General features: G+C 33.5%; 1 protein-coding gene across 1 annotated transcript in view; it reads left to right on the top strand.

Moving 5' to 3' along the window:
- Nucleotides 1-9545: 9545 nt before the first annotated feature.
- The window catches only part of LOC127846197 (tyrosinase-like protein), a 29039-nt gene continuing 20020 nt past the window's right edge, over nucleotides 9546-18564 (top strand). Inside the window, exons 1-2 of the mRNA XM_052377371.1 lie at nucleotides 9546-9806; nucleotides 10281-10353. Coding sequence (XP_052233331.1) covers nucleotides 9546-9806; nucleotides 10281-10353 — 334 coding nt within the window. The remainder of the gene's footprint in view (nucleotides 9807-10280; nucleotides 10354-18564) is intronic.

The following is an 18564-nucleotide window of genomic DNA, read 5'->3' as shown; positions in this document are numbered from 1 at the left end:
CAATATCATTTTGGTTGGTCAACCGGGTTCGTTTTATCTTAGTTCAATTTAACTTCATGATCGTTGGATGTCTTTATAAAAGCATACCCAGTATACATAATCCGATTTGATTTCTATGGAAACGATTTTTTTTTTACTTTTATCATACGCGTTTTTCAAATAATTGTAAAATTCGCACGGGCCGAATTTGACTTGTATTGGAAAACGTAACTATATTATACGATGCTTAAAATAAGTTATACGATTCATCTATATGGCAAATATGGCATAGTCATGTTCTCGTATTCATCAAGTCACCTGGTATACATCTGCTTTTCTATTGATTTTTTTTATAATTAAATGCGCTATCACTGATTCTTAGCTTAAATTTAAATTAAAATGCTATAAACCGTCCACTTAACGCATTTAGTGATCCGCAAACTTCTTTATTCATTAAAAAATATGTTAAAATTTGCATTGTGTGCATAAAAATCGATTGGTGCAATTATATCAACGGTAATGTGTGTCGATAGCGAAACATAACTTTAAGACGATTATTCACTAGACTCCGAAATTGGTTTTAAGGTGCGAATGAGGTATATTTTACTATGCAATACGTTTCGTTAAATACGTGTCTTTCAATAAGTGATCGATTGTTAGAGAATGTATATGTTCTAGTAAGTATGTCTGTACTCGCAAGTTTCTTAAACGACAAAGTGTTGTAAATGAAACTAATGGACTATAATAGTTCGCGAGCTGGTGAGTGGTTTATTTTACGTACGCATAGTAATAGATTGTGATTAAGCTTAAGATAATTGCAGCGAAAAGTCAAGATAAAGGAAACAACATGTTTAAGATTAATTTCATCAATGACAAATGTTTCTCATTACACAAGTACATGCATTTGAAATGAAACGTTCATCACTTGTAAATTTAGACCAAATACAAATGATATTCCATCACTTTTTACCGTTAAGCTTTTCATTGATAAACGTATCGATCAACGTGATTAACGTAAACTATCTCAGATATCCAACTCAGCTTAAGAAAACCCGATTAGACTAAAAACAATTGCTTGACACCCTTATGTGCTCTTATGTACATGAATAATGGATATTTGATATTTGTAATACGCTAGACTGATTGCTCTTTGATGGTATTCTGTGGAATACGGAAGCTCTATCAACCTTCTTAAGATTAATTTTGAAACGTGTGTCTCCCTTTAGACACATCAGACATTGTTTGGTTGTATGCTCAAAGCAACGCTTTATCGTGCTACATTACTATACTCTGCCGGTCATACACAAATTAAATTCGTTGAAAACTACCTCGTAATTCCAATATAACAATAACCATGCAGTATATACTGTCAGGGGTTACGCATTGTGTACTATATATAAACTGTATGATAAACCTGATTGTATCCATCAGTTCTATTATTTCACAAGCGTCACTCCAAACTGTTAATGTGAAGGAAAGCTTAATATAGTATGGAAATTAATTTTCAGTAAACGTCATTTTTCATTAGGCAAATGGACAACGTTCATTACGGGATCACCCCACGTTAATGTCGTACTAATAGGAAGGTAAACTATTGTATTTCTTATTGCATGTTCATGTTCACGACGAGCCAATTTAGTTACGCTGGGGAGCGATAAACTTCCAGGCAATATATGTAATATATAAAGGTTTGAATTACAATAATTACCTATATGCACACTATACGAGTTCATGTACACGTCATGATTTTTTTTTGTAAAAAAATTGAGTTCAAATATGTGCATTTTTAGATCGCATTAGTATTTTATATAGATTGAGTTAAACTAATGTTTTTGATTGAGAAGTTGTATAAATATTTTAATTTGTAGTATTGCTTCATCTGTTAAGTGCTATATTTATTATCAAATGCTGGCACAATCCTTTTTAAAGGTTATGTCAACAGAAGCCGAAGTTTTAGCCATTAGGAATAAACGTAAATCTTTCTATCGTGTCCATTAAACATATATAAATAAGTTAAATTCCAGTTGCTTCAGCATTATTGCAGTCCTATTATACACACGTTCGCCTGTATGCCTTTTGTTGAAGAAATCGTCCGTCATAATAATTGCATAACTTTTATATATATTGCGCAAATTATTTTAGCCTTGAACAATCAAGTATTATTAATCACCATTTCGAAGTAAGTTATTTGTATTAGTCTTTGTTTTTATTTCCATCTTTTTATATTTGAAGCATAATATATTTAGCATAACATATAATGTATCAATGCATAATTATATTAAGTATCTTTGTTTCACATTGTTTTATATAAAATTATGGTATATAGCATCTATGAAGACTTTGATCGGTTTTAATAAAATATGTTCATATAAAGGTTTACCAACATGGAATTGAATTACAAAATTACATTAATATATGGGTAGAAAACAAAATAGGATAAGGTGTATGTTGCTTTAAGGATATGTGCCTATGGTGCAAAGTATATTTAGGGTAGGCGTACTAATTCAGCAATAAAAGTACTAAGTGAGTATAACATAAAGGTACTTTATTTTGTTTTGTCGCTATAAAATCCACGAGTTTAAATATTGTATTTAAATGTAAATGAAACTTACATTAAGATTCAATACTTGATGAAATAATTATTACTCTCCAATCACGCGCTTTAAACAAACAGTTGTGCAGATGCATTTACCCCCAGTGCAAACATTTCACGTTTGATATATGGTCGTCAGGCATTTAAATACATTGACTACATGCAGCATAATTTCAGGGCTAATTAACGTCAGATTTATAAAGTCAGTATAAACATCACAAACAATCCAAATATGACCACACAGTTTAAACATAAAAATTAATCCGTGATAGTATCGCGCTAGTGATCACGGCCGGACGTTTAGCGTGGTATCACATCACTCGTCCTTGGCGCAAACTGTGACATACAAGTATTATGTCTTTAGCAAAAACATTCTTCATGTGCGTCTTCCTGGTAATCTGTAAAACCTGTGTTCAATTATCTGCAGCATTTAACAACAAATATATTTCCGTTATCAAGTAAGACAAGTATACGCTGATATGATGTAACTATTATTTAGACACCTTTTGCGTTCGCATTATCAAGATCAAATTTGACATTGTCACATCCCTGATTAGTCAACACGATTACTTTAGAAATTAATACGCTGAAAACAATCGTGCTCATACTGAATCCGTGCGTTAAGCACGTTTAATTCTTTGAAAATAATATGTGTTTTTAATTGATCAAAGTTAGGCCGTTATTAAAGTATAGATTTCCCAACATTTATACAACAGGCCTTCAACTTAGAAAAATCTTTGTAAATATACATCAATGCCATTCTATCAATACATAGTTTGTAGTTGATGTTTATTTCTGACTACCGCGTATTTGTCACGGTGCCACGATGACAAGATGAATCAAGTAGTATTCTGCCACACGATGCATACATTCATATAACAAATATATGCAGATTATTTAGAACCTTCCAATATACTTGTAAAATCCGATTTATTCGATAGTTGTGTAGTAAATTGTAGTAAAAAACACACATAAATACTTTTTGTTGGTGAACATGCAAAGTAAACAACGACACGCATGTTAAAGGGGTCTTTTCACAGCTTTTGGCATGTTTTGAGTTATGTAATTAAATGCTTTATATTGGTAAATGTAAACATTTGGATATAAAAAGCTCCAGTTAAAAAACAAGAATAAAATGAAAAAAAGATAAAAATGGTAACCCTCTTCAGGGCTCAAACCACTGACCCCTGGAGTCCTGGAGGAAAAAGTCTACCACTTAGACCACTCGACCATCCTTCCGGATACAATGCCAGATGTATTTTATACTTTATATAAGCAATCCTCGTAGTTTAACAAAATATAACAACAACAACAGAACTCTCCAAATTATTAATTCGTTTCGCGTTGCAATGCTTTATAATTTTCGGATTTTTAAATCGTCAAAAGATGCATATAATGGCTATTTTAGAGCATGGTAAATGTTCAACTTTACTGTTTCCTCACAAATACAATAACTAAAACGAAAATGTTCGAATCTGAAACAACTTTTTTCAATTTTGTCAATTAACCCAAACGTGAAAAGGACCCTTTAATATTCATTTTTAGAAATGCAATTGCGTTTATGTTGCCTGTGTTATTTTAATTATAACTATGCACATTATTTCATTTCACACACAAAATGGTTTGATGCATCATTGTCTAAATGCGTTTCCATTGACACCAAGCAGTTAATAGGGAATTTAGGCAAAAAAACGCCACCAGTACTGATTTGTTTGCTTCACCGTTTTATTGGGAATGTACATATGTATGTATAGTAAGGAACAATAAGCCATGTTTATTGTACACTTCTATTAGAAGAAACCGCTAATCTTACAGAACGCACATTGTTATCGATCGTTGCTGTCGCTTTGTAACTGCTTTCCTCAAGGCCGTTGCCATTCGGTCAATGTCTGCTAAGAAATGTATAGATGTTTTATAATTTAAGGTGGTCGTATGTCTATAATACTCTTTGTACTAACACTTCCCGACACTGTTTGGATGGAAAAGCAGTCACCGGAAGATGATGCGTTACTGCTTTGCTGTGATGATAATCATCACTTGTATACATATGTGTAAATACAGTCATGTGAGATAAATGTAACCTATTTTATCATACCACCGCATTGATATCTGCCTGATATAACGTTGCCTGATATATTATTTTATATCATGGTCAACAGGAAGTTTTTGTATCAGTTAATGTTTAGAGTTACGTGGGATTTGCAATTAAGTCAACCGTTTCTATCAACATGAATTAGGTTAAAAAAACAAAAAAACAATTTGATACCAAGAACGTACATATTTTATTCTAGTTTAAAGTCATAAATCACAAAAACGTTTATTTAAAAAAAAATCACAGCCCGCACTAAAGAAGTTAAATGACGTCATCAATGGGACAATAAATCTTGAATAGCGATATAGTCATTGTATTCGCAAGTGTTGCACAGAAAGTCAAGACAAATGATGACTGTGTGCTAATCCTCAACTATTCAAACAAACGATTTAACACCCTTATTTCAATATTGACACCATCATCAAAATGTCAATTTCAATACGCATCTCCAAAATGGCATCTCCAAACTATTCGGTGAAGTGTGTTCTTCGATTAAATTTGTCGCTGCAGTCCATTCCTGATCTCAAATTCAATTCGTTTATAATTAAAGCGGGTGTACTCTTCCCATTCGTAATGCAAATATTTGTTCTCTATACGATGTTAAAAATAAGCGATTATTCGTGTCGTCTTTTTGAACGCCGTTGCAACATGTATGTCCACGTGTAAAAGCCGGATCAGCAAAATCAGCGGTGATCCGTACATTTTAATTATGAAGAATGGATTGCTTTGCAGATTTTTAGGAAACTGTGGTATGATAAACAGAAAAAACAGGTTACTGTCCCATCGTTTTGTAATATATCAGGCTCTGCACGAATAAAATAACGGCTCGGCAAGCCTCGCCGTTATATTATTCTAAGCCTCACCTGATATATTACAAAACGATGGGACAGTAACCTGTTATTCTCTATAAAACACGTGATTAGTAAATTTTGTATATTTTATAAGGAAACTCCTGTGACTGCAGGTTCTTACAAATTATAGTAAAACAAATACAAGTTAGCTAACACTGCCGATTGCTTTTTTTAGAAGAAAACTCATATGCAGTAATCTGCTTCCCATCCTGTTAACTACATTAATAGTTAAATTCCTAGGTATTGAGCGTGTCGCCCACAAGTTACTGCTTTCTGTAGATGAGTATAGCATTATGTTTATAATATACACTCCGTTTAATTGTTCATAAATATGTTTATTTCTTGCATACATATTTATATGAATGCCTTTAACTCTATTTTGACAAGACAATCATAAAGATGACGCGGGCTATAAAAATGACGATTGCATTGATGAAATCAAGATGTAATAGGCACAACCGACTTGTTTCGTTTCACTTTATAAATATGTACTTCTTTAACGCACTGTGATCGATATTTTGTTTTAAAGACCGAAGTTGGGTTAATAACAAAGTAACAACAATACCATCGGTTTTCGTAATGGCAAACACATGTAGACTCTCCATCGCTTTGATTGTTGAAATAATTTGCTGCCGAAAACAACGAAAGTGTCTATCATTTCTCTACTTACATGCTGCAAATAATAATAAAATTATCCATATCAAATAAAACTGGTTTGATTGTACCCTTTTAAGGTACGTCAATGTTGCTTTTTAAATTCATGTTTTGGTACAGTTTGTTTTCGCATTAAAATGTTCCCTTTCGAGTTAAAATCTACTCCTTACCCAGACATTGCAGTCTAGACTTCTCAGAAGTGCTCTCAATGAACTAGATCAGAACGGACGAGTTTTTGTAAGAGAAAGAAGGTATCTGATCAAATCTAAAATGATTACCTCTATGTTATAGATTTGTTAAGTTTTCGTTGTCGACAAACCTGCAGAATATGCTGACATAAGTCAATGTTGTCTTTTTGCATTGTGTCGTAACGAATATTGTTATTAGTTAAATGTTTATATCGTTCAATGCATCTTTATTTCTATCTATTATTAGTACGGGTCGTTCTCCAATTTTCTTTAGAACGTGTTATATGAGTTTAATTTTCATTATTATATAAACTGTTTTCATTATTATATAAAAGATAGCATATGCTTGTTTTATGTTGTTTTCTCTGAACATTTATATGCCAGAAGCAACCTGTCCAACATATGTATTGCACGTACCCTACAGTTGAGGTAAAAAAGTTTGCACTGTCTGTTAATGTTATGATCTGAAAATAAGCATGTAGAACTTTGTTTTAACTACGATCGATTCGCTAATTATCATAAGTTAGCACGATTATATCAGGTTGGTATGTAGCCGCTTTTATAAGCCGATACGTAGTATTACTCGAAATCAATTATTGGATACCAATAAAATATTTAGACGAAAAGTTTCAAAATACAACCTTTGCATGACGTTATGATTTAAACGACAAACGTCATTCAACATAGTTACTCCGGCAATAAATGGGGATGTGATACACTGGAACACGGTTTAATTGTCTTATCGTTTACTAGTTATATATCAGAATTAAATCGGAAAACCTCGCCGTTATTTTCTTCTTAGAATCGCATGATACATTACAAAACGATAAGGAAGTAACTTGTTAGTCCCAATAGTCACAATGTGCTTGCCTTTTCGTTCAATGATTCACCTAAGCTTAAGTAAGCGTAGGAACAAGGCAACGTATGTTGTCGTATTTTCACATTCCAGATATAGAGTAAGTATGTACACGGATATATCACATGCATGGATTCATCAGACCCATCTCGCGGCTTATGATGCAGCTGGTGTTGGGACATGTAGTTATACCTATTTAATCCCGTCTTAAGTAATGATTTGATAATTATCTAACCACTCAATCAAACAAAATCATACGCGTGATGAAATAATGACTTACCATGACAATATGGATGTTTTACTTCATTTTGTAGCATGGCCATATTAACATGGCTATTGATACACACGAGTAGAAAATGCACTTTCTTGCAAACCACATTTTGTCTTATAGAGGCGACCTTTGCAATATGGTTCCTTTAATTGATTTTCTAACTACGGAACGGTAATCTCGTTGCACCGCATCAATACACTTAAGACCGCGATATACTTATATTTCGGAACACAAATAACACCACAAATCTATGAGACATCTGCACTTTTACCCCAATTACGTTTTAATTATCATACAAAACAATGGGATCAATCGTGTATGTATATATATTAGATCTAGTTTGTTTTCCAACCGTAAACCACACGTGTTTGTCGTCTAGAAAGCATGCTCTTCAATACTGACATGACATTGTTGCAAGTAAGTTTGATTTTATGATTCAATAACCATTAGCAAAGCGAAGGATAGGTAAAGTCAATATAATAAGAGTAGGCTGTTATTGATGCGCATGTGAACAACGCATACCAATAATAATTGTAATTATATAATGTAGAAACAATTTCTTCATTGATTCGATTTTGTTAAGTTAGAGTGATGAATATAAAAACAACACCATCAACACAAAACTTGACTTATATATGATACCGTATAACCATTTAATAAAACTTTATTTTAAAATACATTTGTAAATAGTTATTTAACGTTTGATCATATTAATGTTCGATGTAAGATGTGCAGCACACATGTTTGATATGGTAATGTTAAGTTAAATGTGTATTATATGAGAAAACAACAAAAACCTTGTTAAAATTAATAATGTTTAACAAAATTCTGGCTAGCTTAAGCAACCTGTAGTTAAGTTTCAAAATTTCTCACAATATTTGTCCTTCTGAGTGGATGCTATGCGAATGTGATCCATAGGTAATTTCTTAATGGTAAAACTAAGAACTATCTAGTTTAAACCTATTTATTTTAGCTCGATTGCATCGAAAGCCTAAGGCCTAAACGCTCTCGAGTCCGTTTCCTGGGCCTAGAACCAGTACTTGGTGTCTTTGGGGGAGATCTAAAGAACGCTCCCACGGTGGGGATCGAACCCGTGACCCCCCGGTCGCTAGGCGGACACCATATCCATTACACCACGGCGACCTCTCTATCTATCTAATGTCCTTAAAAGATTTAACAATCAATTCACAAATAAGCGGCTAATAAAACTTATTATTAACCTACTCATTTACCATACACTAACTAGCACAATGGTGTGTAACTTCATTTCAAAGATGACAATTTTTTTCGAATTAAAACGGGAAATCATAAAAATGATCGGCTTAATTTCGATTCTTAAAATTATTTACAAATGTTTAAAATTAAGCAAAATACCAACGGCATGAGTTTCCTAATAAGACTCGTTAAAGGTGCGATATATGAGGATGGCCGCTCCTAAGAAAATAGGGGATACTTTAAATTGTGCATGTATGTTTCTTTTGCTATGATATATGATAAGTGTTTTTTTAAAGAATGGCAAATACATTTATTTGAACATAACAAGAAGATATATTTAGAATGAAATAATATTTTTTAAATATATTTAAAGAATGGTACGTAATAAGTCTAAACTTTATTGTTGTGGTAAAATGTGTAAACGATTCCCGATTTAATACGACTTAGTCATGACATTACAAAAATTTTCAATAAATATGTGTCCGGAATGGTAGATATTTGAAGCTAAGATAGCGATCAAAATCAAATTTAACACACATTAGTGCAAACTTAATAGTATCTTCTACGTTTACCTAACATTAAAAAGTATATGGTCAGCAAACGATAGTGGTGCTGGTCTTGTGCGCTTAAAATAAACACCATTTAACGCATTTAGGTTTGCATATAAGTTTTTGTTATCTAGATTTTCTTTCACGGGTTAATACTAAAAGCTTAAATTCCTATTATAGTTGCAAATTTATAAGTTATCCAAATCACTTAATATTTCTTTAACTAGTAAACACAGGCATTTAAAGTGTAAAGTTAATCTTTATTAATTAATATTTAATAATATATATTCAGATTATCATGGGGTTGACATGCGTTATTGCGATAACAAATGCTGCTCCGGTCGAACATGTCGTGCCATCAGAGATCGCCAACTGTATCAACAGACTTACGCCTGTAGTTAATACCACTGATGCGAATAAAGTGCCCGGACTTGGGACGCCACAAGATGTATACCTGTATTGTCTGCAACAGTTCGTGTGGAGAGCGGACATGGTGCGATGGGAGGACTACGACATTACTAAGAAAGACAAGGACTTCATCAACGGCCTTCTTGCATCTGTAGGCATAGTCGCCTACACACTATTTTGACATCCTTTCAATTTTAAAATATAATCAATCTTAAATCCATGTTTATCAACGCTTTAAGTTCACTGTTTAGGACAAGTATGTAAACGTCATGTGTTTTATAAATACCTATTTAGGAGCTCCTAAACAATTAATATTTGTACCGATTTATTAAATTTGCATCACACGTGGAACATGCTGTAAAAAGATTATCTTGAAATACATAATTGCCAATTATCCACCAAACGCGACTTCGTGTTAATACAATCGGATTGTTTGAAATTGCTTTCCATGGTGCACAACATTTTGTAATAATGTTGATCTTATTTATGTTTTCAAATGTGTAATTTGTCTTGCCTACACGTCAACACCAACTGAACTTTAATTATGATAAGACAATGTTTGAAAATATAAAATATTTTAAATATTTAAATATTCATTTTTAATCGCCGAAATTGTCTCAATTAGATGATGAACTCAACCGGGGAGACCAACTCAAGAAACAAGCGTGGCGTAACGAACCCTCCGCGGCCAGCGACAGGTTTCCGCACCCGAAGAGAATACAGAGTTCTAAACGACACAGAAAGAAACGCTTTTCATCGTGTATTGCGGACCATGAAAACAGTATGGTCAATATCATAACATGGTCCCGATAAGCTAATTTATATCGTTACTAATAAGGATAATGCCGCAAAGTATGTTCTCAAAAGTATGCAAAGCAGGCTTAATCTAACGGAACATGTTTTAAATATGCATTGTTCAAGACGTCCGCGCTCTCTATCAGTTCAAGTATAATATCCTTTATGAAAGCTCAAGATGGTATAACAATTTATTAATTAAAAAAAGAAATGTTTATTTTTTTACAGCTTTCCAACAAGTTTGGTCAACTAATGGTATATATTTAAGACCAAAAAACACACACCCGGTTATCGATTTCCCATTCTTGATTCAAATGTACGATATACTTTAGGAAAGGATTCACAGAGCGATTACCCTGAAATGCTGCAAAGCGCTTTGTACTGCGTTTAAAAATTGCACATATATCACAACAGTTATGTGATTTTAACGCTTATTAAATCATACATTTAGCCGGCTAGCTCAGATGTAGAGCCCTGATTTACAAATTCAAGACTTGCGGGATCAAATCCCGGCACGCCCTCGTTTGTGTCGTGATTGGTTCTGGAATCCTTTATACGGATATTGTCCATCTCTGATTCAGGTAGTGTCCTTGCCAGTTAGAGTATTCACTTATCACAAATCAACAAGCTCGCCCAAAACAAGTTTGAGTTGATTAACTGACCGCCGTGATGATTAAATACTGTTGAAAAAGGCAACCAAGCGATCGCGTATAAATTGAAAGAATAAAAACACCATTCATGATACTCAAAATAACAAGGTTATTTTTAGCTTTACATCGATACCGACACTTCTTCTAAATCATGTTAAAGGTCCAAGTTAGTGTCTTTGTGGCGTTTGTATCAGTACATAATATTCGGAAATCAGCATGTTCAGCTACTTTTACAATCATTCGAGAGCAAATATTAGAACCATGGCCATCTTTCAACGCCTAATCATATCCAAAGCATTGTTTTTGTAGTATAAACCGCATCAAGTCGAATGCATATCTGCGTATATATACTGAGCAAAGTTCCTATCTACGCCAGGTTAATTTATCTCGAAGGTTCTCGAAAGAAGCTAATTCTTATATTAAATATGTTTGCAGACAATCGTAGATAATAGCCTGTTTACCCAATATGTTCGGACCAATGCTATAACGCGAGATGTATTGCGTGCTGAAAATGGTTCACTAAGCATCGAATGTATAGTTCATGAAAGCAACTACTGACCTCCTTTATTTGTATATGTATGATCATATTATTTTTTCTAATTGTATCTTATTGTTTCAGAATGGGGAGTATGACAGGTTCGCAAATCTTCACCAAGGCGGTGTAGCAACTTCCGCCCACGGGGGTCCCAACTTTCTCGGGTGGCACAGAGTATATCTAGTTTTGTACGTAAATAGAATATTTACGATAAGAAATTCCTTATACAAAACGTATGTCCATCTTTATCGTTTCTGTTACTAAGTGATGTTTATTAAATTGGTACATTTATTATTTAAGGTTAGAGGAATCTATGCGAAGGATTGACAGAACAGTTTCCCTTCCATACTGGGACTCAACGCTCGACTTTGAAATGGACAATCCAGCAAACACAATCTTATTTTCAACGGAGTTCTTGGGAAACGGATTCGGATTTGTAACCACGGGACCATTCGCCAACTGGACAACCTCAGAGGGTCAGTTGAGAAGGAACATTGGCGGCGCTAGTCGTCTGATGACTAGAAATGCTATCAATTTGATCTTGACGCGTTGTCGGACTAGCCAAATATCTCGCCCTACTGCCACTGCGACATACGAGCTTGAGTTAGAACACGGAGGCCCTCATCTTTGGGTCGGTGGACAGATGCGTGGTTTAAACACAGCCGCCCACGACCCAATTTTTTTTCTCCACCACGCATTTATAGACAATATATGGGAAAGGTTCCGCGTCCGCCAATCATCTGTATGTAGACCAAGAAGAAATCCCAGCAGAGATTATCCACCAGCTACGGGCCAACATGCCCAAAATAGATCAATGGACGGACTACCAGGTTACATAAATATTGATGGTTTTCGCAACTACTGGACCACTACTTGGTATAGATACGAACCTGCTCTAAGTTGTCCGTCGTGTGGCGCATCTCCCTATATAACATGCAACACAGCCCGCAATGTGTGCGTGTCCACTGCACGTAGTGTTTCTCTGCAAGACGGGTCCATGGGTGCAAGATTATCGTTATCCCCTGTTGAAACGGCAACATCCAATAATGCAGCTGAAGCAAGAGCACTAGACGAAAGGCTCAGCGTCGGTCCAGTTTTCGACGCACCTCCCGACGAACCCAGATCGCAGAGGGCTGAGCTGGCCAGCATGGCAGAAGCGGCCCGCGTGCCAAACGCCAGTCGTCAGAAAAGGGCGATACCGTAGTTCTTGGTTAATACGTTTTGCATATTATTGCATAGTACATTAGTATATATGTATTGCAATCATTCATACAAAGAGTTTGCTATCATTTTTCCTTCGTACAATAAACTGTTAGTAACTCAAATTATTTCTATTAATATCGGAGTGGCACAGTGAAGACATGTTTTTTCAACAACAAAAATCATATGTTTTAAAAGAATTTATTCGGGGCGAATGATTTTCAATGTCGGATGAAGGTCAATGGAAGATTAAGGCTACACATCACTAAATTTGTTTCTATCCCAACATAAACTGGCGCTACACTTGGGTATTATAATAACAGCACACATGGCGGTAAATAATGCAACTGGCTCTTATGTGAAACTGAAATATTGTATAATAAAATATGTACACAAAATGAACAAATATATTTTTAAGAAGCACAATTAATTTGAGTTGCATAGTGTATACAATTTATGATATACTCATTAGAAGATCAACTTTATGATTTGTCGATGTTAGGCTCTACTAGAAAGAAAATGACATTGAGAACAAACTTAGGTTTGAGGAAGTTTTATATCTCTGTTTGGAACTTTAAGGTACATGGAATGACATGCAAAGTACTCACGCTTAATAAAATTGTATCCGAGAGGAGCGCTTCTGTGCAACGGTTGCGTATATTTATTTAAGAAATAGTAACAAACGGCAGTATTGTTTTGATTTTACAAGTATCATTTCATTAATCTATATTTTAGCGTTTTCTTAATATGCAACCTTTTAATATTGCTTGTGTGAACAAAATTTGAAAAACAAAATTCAGGATCGATGATAAGGTTGTTTGAACATTGTTATTGTGTAAAACTGTGCACAGCTTCGGAAATAACTAGTAATTATCGAAGGGTTTGGGGTAAAATGGGAATAAGTCTTACCATGCCAGTCGTTTGCACTAAACTCAGAGAATACGTCTCCAGGCATTTTTAATCAAATATAACATTCTTATTTATTACTTCTATATGTGTTGATGAAGACGTTAACTGCATATTCCTTTTTGTGTTCAGGGCAATTATACGTGAGTCATTATTTATGTATGTTTCGGGAATGTTATTTCCATGAAATTTCGATTTATTATTTCACGTGGCCCGTTACAAATATAATTTAGTAAAATAATGTTCACTCGTGAATCTTATATTAACGACCTGATGTTTCCACCATCAAATTGATGTTGACGTTCTGAAATAAAATTGATTGAAAACCAAAACTATGATAGCCTGTTGGTTCAATTCAATGCTTCACGCGAACACTATTATAAATAACATGACATATTTTTGTAAATGTTAGGTTTAATTATTTGGCATTTCACAATCAGAGAGATCTTTGAGGCAAATATAATAATCACGCACCGTTTGGTCAGCCACGATATATGACATGTTACTCGGGATTTAGAGAGTTACTTGGCTAAAACAGAGGCTTAGACATCTTCACTTCATGTCAGGATATATTTGAAGTTTAAAGTGCAGCGATTGGGAATCTTTGACGTTATCAATTCAAATACTTAACAATCAAAACATTCTCACCGCAGGACTGAACAACCGACCGACGGAATTACTCCAAAATAATGTTCGTCCGATGTACATGCATCTCGCGTGCAGACGTATTTTATCATAAACTCCGCATACCTTTTCGCTACAAACTCCATATCGTTTGATATACTGGTGCAGTGTTTACTTCTCTTTTGTGCAATGCACAATCATTCGGATTATCTAAATAAATTATTGCAATTAATTCCAATAGAATTGTGCATAATACGCATGTCTTGATATAATGGTCAAACCAGTTCTCTCACTCAATCTTTAACATAACGTTTTTTAGTTAATAGATTAAATGATTGTTGGATGTTAGATACAAACATATTTGAAAGCAAACGTGTTACGTGTAGACTCAGTTTTGTGCTAAATCAGTAATTTAATATGTCGGTAATAAAGTGTACGAGACATAACGTATACGAGACATTATTAAGTCACATTGAGTCACTTTTGGATGAAAGCATAAATACCAGCTAGCCAGAATTGTTTCGTCTTATGTCAATGTTTGTCTATAACTGAGAGAGAAACATTGGCAGATATGTGTTATCCGTTATATTATAATGTTAGTGGGAATAAACTTCACTTAGGTGCATTAGGTAGTCTCACATTATAACTGCTTATAATTTGTGTATAAATAAAGAATGATTTTCAATCGGAATAAAAGCGGTATTTTAAAATGTATTAGCTTTGACAACATACATACACAATCATTACAAATTATGAACGCAGTTTGGGCAAGGTGATTGTAACACAATAATAAATTTGGAATTGTGTATCGTTACAATAAGTTGTTATAATGTTATATTTGATAACCAAGCAAAGAAACAGGCACACAATCCAAACCTGCCGTTGATCAATTGTATTCATATTATAACAAAGCGATGTCACCCGTATATATTCTAAAAGTAGTTAAATGTGAAATGGACTTGCTGAGCGAAGTCAAAAATGAATCATTATTATGTTTTGTATGAATAAATTCATAAATAACTGTCTAGCACAACGTGATTGTAGATTTTATAATAGCATGTCTTAAAGGTGCTCGTGTAAGTGATCCAATGGTGGGACCAGCATTCCAGTCAGAACTGTACAAAGGCAAACCTGGAGATACACAGCGTCTGCATAGGCATCCGCATGTTCTAATTCCAAAGCCTACATGATAATTGATCACAGTAAATAATTTATTGTATCGTAACACTAATATTTTCATTTTTTAAATGCAATATAATTAATCAGCTTATACATTTTGCTGAAAATATTGAACTAGCTTGAGGGGAACGTATTAAATTAACATGGTTTGAACAACTACATTAAAAAGATATGCATAATCCCGAAAACAAATCAAATATGTAACACATATCCCTAAGTTGAGAGATGTAACAAATTACTCTTACTACAGTCAATATAAAACGCTTTACGCGTACAAGAACTACATATCTGTTTGCTGTATATTAGTGGAAGACTGTATTATTTTTTTTAATTAAACGCGTGTTACGTTATGTAGGTTTTAAACCAACGAGCAAAATATAGACATCTAATCAATGGCACATCTGCCTGACTCGTAAATAAACTAGATGACAAATTGCATATACCGACAGAACTCTTAAATCATAATCGATTATATATCTGTCGCCAACAAACAAAAGGGGCAGTACAATATGTTCGTTTTTAGAACTTGACCGTCAAAGAAAGATTTGAATAAATTTTTATGTAGATTGGCAAACACATTAAAAACATATTATAGGAATTAACACTGAAATGACTAGCCATTGTATTAGTGTTCGACTACTTCTTTCAGTCAAGTGTATAATGCGTCAATATTACCGGCAAAGTAACATGTACAGTAAAACTGAATGAAAAATGTAGTAATTTATATCACAAATTATCCGCGACTTTAACTTGTAACTACCGTTTTGCGGTACTTTGCCAATCCGCTTCTTCCATTAAAATTATAGTTGAATTAAAGAATAACCTAAGAATAAACTAAACCATGGTTATTAAAACAGCGGAACAATAGTTTTCCGTATTTTCTTTTGTTTTTAATATGGTTTAAATTAGCCTAACCGCTGCTTATTGTAACCGTTTCAATAGCCACTGTTAACTGAATTAGTTTTGTCTAATCAATTGTATCAATCTTTGAATGAAATAGAATTGCTAAATAAAAATAAATACAAAAATCTTGCTGTATATATGCATGACATAAATTGTATCATAATCAGTTATGCATTTTAGTTCGTAGCTTGACAAAATGTTCAGTTTCTGAATACACATCGATTTCCATAAAAATGTGCATTCGTTTGTTTTACTATAAACATATTAATAATATTCATGTCTGTTCATGGCACTGTTTTTTTCTGTAATTGTTTGTCTTAAATTCTTTAGATGGAAATACATATGAAACAAAAGGATGTTTTCAGTTTTCATGGCAACCACGAGTATTTATGGTTTATAATGCTATAATTAATTAGGTATTCGGTAATCAATTTATATATTCATAGGCATACGTAAATAATGAAATTATTCTCAACACAAAATGATTGTCGCATAGCAAGATGGATTATCAAGTTATTAAATTAAATATCTTAAATATAATAATAAATTCTAGTTAAATGGTATATTATATATAAATAGACTAAATACAATAAATATCGAAGATATAAACAATAAGAAACTCAGTTGGCAAATTCTCTCTATAACCAATATCGAACATACAAAGATAATATATGGCATGTGGTGCATGGAAGTATATTCGATCGTAAGACAATACACCAATGACGGGTTATTGTTTAGATTGACATTCAGATATGAAGGCCATGATGGAACTGCACGATAAAACCCGTCACGAGTTGTCGTCTTACGTAACATACGGACGAATATAGCTTAGGAGCGGTGTCTGCATACTGAGAATCATAATTGAACACGAAAGACCTAAACGATCAGATAGGAAGGGCAGTGTACCTTATAAGTATACCCAATTAATTAATCAAAGGATACATGTTTCCGTATGATGCCAGATGTCCAGTACATGCATCTCGACTTATATAATGCTTACCCCCAAGGCATGATATGGCACTAGTGTTAGGAAGTAGGATAGGTTTTTGTTTGTCATTTGATAAGTCTTTTGAAATTATTGATTATTATAACTTGAGATTGTTGATTAATAGAACTTAGCATTGTGAACTGACTTAGTTGTGTTCTTTCATACTTATAAGGTTAAAGTATAGAACTACGTTACATGATCACAATAACGTGTACTGATACTTTTTCAATTAAAATTAATTTCATTCAAAAAGGCGATATTCGGCGTAAATGACATGAAACACAACAAAAATGACAAAACTTCGTCATTTTATGGAATTGGAGGCTCAAATGTCAGATTTTGATTTGTCAAACCTAGCACTGAGATAATTTATATGCTTAACTGAAAAGGTCATTTTTGACCAGATGGGTCAGATCTCGTTTTATGTTAATGTCCACCGCTTGCGACGTATATGACGCTAAGAAGCCTTAAAGTTCCAGGTATATAGGTAATAATTATCATATTACCGTATTCCAAAGGCTTCGTTAACTATAATTATCTGTATGCACGAGTTCATGTAAACAGCATGTGTATCTGTCAGTTTGCAAAACCTGTTAATGTACAGATGACATTTGTATTTTATGTAGATTTTGTTACATGTACGTTATTGATTGAGTAATTTGTATGTTTATGTGTTTCTTTTTTTTTAAATGATGTGTATCTTATTGTTGTATACGTATATTACCTTTAATTATTTCCCAAAAGGTGTTTGGATTTGCATCTTTGTTATTTTGAACTGTATTGTATTTTGAATTGTATTCAATTTGGTTATTTCCTGTTTTATTTGTATTTGATAGTGTGTATCTAATAGGATGCTATTATTAAGTTTAAAGTATCCTGGGCCTCTTTCAGGTTGTATTTTATGTAGTTTAAGTTCAACTAGCGAGTGGTCAGTCATTAAACCTGGTTTTTTGTTACATATGTCAATTATATTGCAAAGTGACTCAGATATTAAAAAATAGTCTGATCTGCAAAATATTGTTGGTTTTGTGTTTGATTGTCAGGTGAATTTTCTCCTATTCGGGTTACTGTACGCCAGATGTCTATTAAATTGTGGTTCTCAATTATGTTATTCAAAATGTTTCTATTG

This window comes from Dreissena polymorpha, chromosome 9 (assembly GCF_020536995.1).
Source record: "Dreissena polymorpha isolate Duluth1 chromosome 9, UMN_Dpol_1.0, whole genome shotgun sequence".
Taxonomy (NCBI): Eukaryota; Metazoa; Mollusca; class Bivalvia; order Myida; family Dreissenidae; genus Dreissena; species Dreissena polymorpha.
This window is presented reverse-complemented; position numbering and strand designations above follow the sequence as displayed.